This window comes from Octopus sinensis, linkage group LG8, assembly GCF_006345805.1.
Source record: "Octopus sinensis linkage group LG8, ASM634580v1, whole genome shotgun sequence".
Classification (NCBI taxonomy): Eukaryota; Metazoa; Mollusca; class Cephalopoda; order Octopoda; family Octopodidae; genus Octopus; species Octopus sinensis.
Window position 1 is genome coordinate 41,489,612 of NC_043004.1, and position 6,135 is coordinate 41,495,746.

General features: G+C 36.4%; 1 protein-coding gene across 2 annotated transcripts in view; it reads left to right on the forward strand.

Annotated features, from left to right (window-relative positions):
• The window catches only part of LOC115215122 (probable transcriptional regulatory protein PERMA_0079), a 25,309-nt gene extending 19,174 nt beyond the window's left edge, over nt 1-6,135 (forward strand). Inside the window, exons 4-6 of one of the 2 annotated variants that reach the window (XM_029784296.2) lie at nt 3,547-3,715; nt 5,201-5,424; nt 5,828-6,135. In XM_029784296.2, the coding sequence (XP_029640156.1) occupies nt 3,547-3,715; nt 5,201-5,404 (373 nt within the window). In that variant the 3' untranslated portion in view covers nt 5,405-5,424; nt 5,828-6,135. Of the gene's footprint in view, nt 1-3,546; nt 3,716-5,200; nt 5,425-5,824 lie in introns of both variants that reach the window. The other variant, XM_036505366.1, reaches the window with a different exon arrangement.

Here is a 6,135-nt window from a genome sequence, read left to right on the forward strand (position 1 = left end):
GAGGCTAGAAATTCTCTTACTAATATTTTTAACTAAATTTTTGAATACTATAGGGAGATGGCATGAACCTACATTAATATAACTAAGTCTATCATTGGGCTTCCTATAAGGCTTATAGATATTCTTATTTAGGTCTAAGGAAACGTCTAGGCATATGAACTATATTTACATGAACTGTTGCATAATTTTACTCGATATAACTTCACATATATATCCCATACACCTATGATGGTCCGTCCGTTGTTTTGTATATCTATATCTACACACATACACACAGAGTATTCATTTATATTCAAATGAAGTATATGTCAAGCTTGGGGCCATAAATGTCCTGGATTTCTGAATTTTCTGGACACAGTCTAAATATATGCTTAAAATATAAAATAAACTATGAAAATTAAAGAACTAAATTGTATTTAACTAATTCAAATTAACACACTTCTAAAGCAGCTTCTGTTTGATATGTATTAATCCATTTAAAATCCTTAAAAACATATCATACTGTATCATGTATACCTTGTACCTTCTCGAGCCATGCCTGGCTCATAAGGGCCGGTTTCCTGGTTTCTTGGCGTATAGGTTCCCCACTTGGATGGGACGCCAGTCCGTCGTAGGAGGAAAGAGTGAGAGAAAGTTGTGGTGAAAGAGTCAGCAGAAGTTTTGCCATTACCTTCTGCCAGAGCCATGTGGAGCTTAGGTGTTTCGCTCATAAACACACACTTCGCCCTGTCTGAGATTCGAACCCGCGATCCCTAGAACGCAAGTCCACTGCTCTAACCACTAGGCCATGTGCCTCCACTGTATCATGTATAGAGTATAATGGTTTGTAGGATGAAAATTATATGAAGTAAGTTGAAGAACATGATTTTGTTTAACAAATATAGGTACAAAGGAAAGAAAAAAACTGTTTTGTTAACATACAATGTGCAAATTAACCAACTTCAAAAACAGAATCTTGTTTACTCAATACAGGGTTCAGTATATATAATTGTAACCCATGCCAGTATGGAAAACAGACATTAAGTGGTGACGATGATGATTGCACAGTACTCCTGGTAGCTGGATAAGTAGTCATCTGACACAAGATCCCCTTTTCCAATACCCCCTCTCTTCTCAAAATTCCCTGTCTTGCAAGTTACTTGTGACCCTACTGGTGCTGGTGCCACTTAAAAAGCATCTGGTCCACACTGTAAAGTGGTTGGCATTTGGAAGGGCATCTAGCTGTAGAAACTATGCCAAAACTGACCTCACCTATCCTGGTGCCACAAAAAAGCACTCATTTCACTCTGTGGAGTGGTTGGTGATAGGAAGGGCATCCAGCTGCAAAAATCCTGCCAAAACAGACACAGTAGCCTTGGGTAGTCTTCTACCAGGCCAGCTTCTGTCAAACTGTCCAACCCATGCCTGCATAGAAAGTGGATATTAAATGATGATGATTATATGTATATGTATATGTATATATAAAATTATACTACTAGTTTCATGCTGTGAAAACATGATGGTCACACCAGCTTGTATAGTGCGCTGTGTTTCCAAACAATCTTCCAGATTCAAATGTACAAATCTAGTCTTTTTTTAAAAAAAAACTTGTAAGGATGCTGGTCTTTGAGAAAACAAAAATGGAGAAGAAAGTAAAAAAGTGGAATGAGAAAAAAGAGAAAAGAAAATTAAGCGTTGTATATCTTTGGCCCTTTAAATTGGAATTAATGTAGTTGGTGTAAATTAATTCAACGGGGAAAAGGTCCAAGTTTGGGAGACTGCATGCTTAATCCAGAGTGGGTGATGCCTTTCAGTTTAACAAAAGGAAGTTGCCCATATGTTTAACCATTTCGCTACCAACCCGGCCAAAACCGGCTCTGGCTCTGTAGTATAAATGTCTTGTTTTCATTAGTTTTTCATTAAAATATACCACCGAACCTTAGTTGCAATTTATGTTCCTAACACTAGCTTAATGATAAGTAAGTTATTTTACTAAATTCATTGTTATATTTAAAATAATTTAAAGAAACACAGAGCATCTCAAAATAAATGCAGTAACAAAAGGGTTAAGTTTAATAACCATAGCAAATCTGGAATTTAGTTCATCTGTAGAGTGCTTAGATCTAAAAAGGATCTGAGATCTATTGGCTAACCAAAGCTAGCTTCTTTTTGATCCATTAACCTATGATGTGGATTGTTCCACAATGCTCCACTTGATGGTATGTGGTCCCAGGTATGACTAGCTAAACTTTGTGGCTTTTGCAATAGTCTTAGAAATGAAGTTAGCATTGCCTTAGGGCTTCAATTAATCGGTAAAGGATTAAGAGGGAGCACACCGGGCGAAATGCTTAGCGGTATTTTGTCTGCCGTTACGTTCTGAGTTCAAATTCCGCTGAGGTTGACTTTGCCTTTCATCCTTTCAGGGTCGATAAATTAAGTACCAGTTACGCACTGGGGTCGATGTAATCGACTTAATCCGTTTGTCTGTCCTTGTTTGTCCCCTCTGTGTTTAGCCCCTTGTGGGTAGTAAAGAAATAGGTAAAGGATTAAGAGGGAGATAATCCCAGTTGTCTCAGCACAAAACATTGTTATTGTCATCCAGTCTGTGGTCGTGTTTCGATCATGTGATGTTGATTATTTATGCTTACATCAATTCGTCTGGAGAAAAAACACATTATGGACTCTACCTGGTGATGTAGATATACATCAACTCATTGTTGTGAATTGACCCTTCTTTTTTCATCTTAGCACACTTACTGTGATACAGATAATTCATTTTGCATTGTAGAAAAATTGTAGTTACAATTCGCCACTTCACACTTCAGTCTCAAATTGTTCAAATTAGTTCATTTGTTTTATAAAGTTATATTCTGAGTACAATATTATTTGTCTTACTTTATAACAAAGAGGGTCAATGGATTAAAGTGTACTATTCGAGCTGTTGTATGTCTTAACTCCTTTACAGAAACTTTGTTTATAATCTCTTTAATATTACTGTATTAACCCTTTTGTTACCAACCCGGCTGAAACTGGCTCTGGCTCTGTAGTACAAATGTCTTGTTTTCATAAGTTTTGAATTCAAATCTTCCACCAAATCTTAGTCACAATTTATGTTCCTAACACTAGCTCAATGATAACGATATTATTTTACTAAATTCTTTGTTATATTTAAAATAATTGGAAGAAACACAGAGCATCTCAAAATAAATATAGTAATGAAAGGGTTAAGGAGAGCAGAATGATAAGATGTGTTGTCAGGGTTTCAAGTTATACTATTAGCACTATATTAAATTCATAGCCAACACATTTGGCTTACAGTCATTGTCTAACCCCATATCAGCTTTGACTGAACAGACCTTCATTTATTTCTGATATCTCTGTGGCCATCCAACCACATTGATATCCCACTCCCCTCCAAGATGTAAATAATTATAGCTGAACCCTTGGTCAGCCCTGATTCAGCAAACCTATTGTAAATAAGTAATAATTATCATTATCAACACAAACTTGTTTAATTGGTAATACACCTGTAATTTATTTCTGTTTATTTTCTATCTTATTTGTCAGAGTGAAACTTGAACCACGATGTAGTGAGGGTATGTTTGAGAAGAAAGGAGTCATCCATGTGACCCCGACAGAAGGCTTTGATCTGGCTAATTCTTTAGATTTGGCTATTGAAGTGGATGCTGAAGATGTATTTCAGGAATCCGAAGAAGATGGATCACCTTATCTAAAAGTATGTTTGTATCATTATCTAAGTGTATTATTATATAAGTGTATCTATGTGTATTATTATATAAGTGTATATGTGTATTATTATCTAAGTGTATTATTATATAAGTGTATCTATGTGTATTATTATCTAAGTGTATACTTCTGTATGAATGTTTGTATTGAAAATACTGTATGATGTGTGACTGTGTATATTTGTGTAAGGATGTCTGTTTTGTGTATGTATTGCCTATGATGTATCTGTATGCGTTGTTACAGTGTGTAAATTGTATGTTTCTTGTGTGTGTGTGTACTGTGTGTAATGTATGTGTGTACTGTGTAATGTATGTGTATGTTTATCGTTTGTATTTAAGATGGTAGCTATTTATATTTTTATGATGATGAAGGTGGTGTGTGTGTTTGTAGTTATGTCTACATATGTACAGTAATGTATTGTAAGTGCAAACAAGGTCAAATGGTTAGAAAGTTCACTTTGCAATTATTTGATCTCATCCTCTCTACCGTGGTATTTTCTGATCTTTTGGGTAAAGACCCCCATCAATCATGAATGACTGTAGGATGGCACCTAGAAAGTTCCCCTCCAAGGCACAAGTCTGGGCAAGATTGTTTATGGAAGACCAACAGTTGCCCATGCATACCAGCCTCCCGTCTCCATGCCACCGATGTTATCCAAGAGAAAGGCAAAGACTGATACAACTTGGCCCCAGTGATGTCACTACACATTTCTACAGCTGAGTGAACTGGAGCTGTGTTGCTCAAGAACACAACCCACATCCAGGTCTGGGAATTGAACTCACCACCTCATAATTGTGAGCTTGATGCTCTAACCACTGAGTCATCCTGGTCTTTATAAATCCAGAAAAGTGTGTCCTGTATCCAAACATGGCATCCTCTTCTATCACACAGTCCTGTCATGCTCATTTGTATATCTATATCTACACACATACACACAGAAAAAGTAGAGGGAAGTGACAGCACATCTGTGGGCCAGTACACCTGTGGGCTAGCATGCCTGTGGGCCAGTACACCTGTGGGCCAGAGGATGGACTGTGATGGTGAATGTAACAACACTGCCTTTACCAACTGACATAGCAAATGACAAAAAAGAGCATAACTTCAGTAGATCCAGATTTACAAAAGCTGTACTAACAGTCGTTGGTGAGGTGGGATAGAGATTTAAAGTGATACAAGAGTTTGCTATTAATGGCTGTCTCTAATACTTTTGAAATGCTGGGAATGAGCTGGGAAAAATCAGAAAATTCAGAAATCCAGGACATGTATGGTCCCAAGCTTGCCAGATACTTCATTTGCTCGACTAAAGGTGGTGCTCCAGCATGTAAAAGAGTAAAAGAGATATATATGTTATTTTGTGCAATCTCAGACATGTTTGGGCCACGTATCTCAGACCTTTTTTCACAAAATACATCTTTTCATCTCTTAAGTATTTTCCAAAGTATTGATACACATGTAATCTTTGTTCTATTTTCAGTTCCATTGTGAAGCCAAGAACATCACCTCTGTGACATCATGCCTCAAGAAATTAGATCATGATGTGACTTATTCAGAATGTGAATATCTCCCAACAGCAGTGTATCCTGTAAATGAGGATGGCATGAAACTTTTGACGAGACTGTTTGAGAAAATATATTCTGTTCCAGAAGTTGTTAGAATATTTGATAACGTTGCTGAATGAACTTGTCATTTAGACTCAGCGGATCTTTTCGGTTTGAACGGCAGTTTTTAACATAATTTCTAGGTAACTAAAACATTTTAAACTTCGTATACCAGTAGAATGTATTTATAAAACATCTTTTTCTCTTGGCTTTATTGAGAAAATTCTATAGTTTGTAAGATATTTGTTGTTTTTTTTTTTCTTCAATTTCAACCAGCCAGTGACGTCCATTGAGTTAAAAAAAAGCATTCTGTGCCGTATGAATATGTCCCTCGTTTAAGAAACAGATTGGGTTTATTTACATTTGTGAAGAAAAAAAATACCCTTCCCCTACCCCTAAAAGAGATTGAAATGCAATAGATCGATACTAGGGTCATAATTATGAGTGACAATTTCATATGACACCGCTAGAAAAAACTGCCGTTCAAACCGCAAAGATCCGACTCAGCTCAGCCTAGATTATGTAATGCCTACAGTCAAAGACGTTCCACCTAGTGACCATTCCTGGCCTTTTTGTACAGCTAGGACTACATTGTTCAAAGAGGATTTTTGAATGTTTTTAAGACAGTAGGATGTGATTCCAGGGAAATTTGGTTGCAGCAGGTTTAGCAACTTTGGAGAAGCCCCTGTTTTCCCTTCATTGCTGAATGGCTTGAAATAGCAAAGAATTGAAATACATTTCCTCATTTATGATTAAAAAAAAAGACAAAAAAATTAAAGTTTAAGAAAAAATAAAATTTCATAGATTTTTA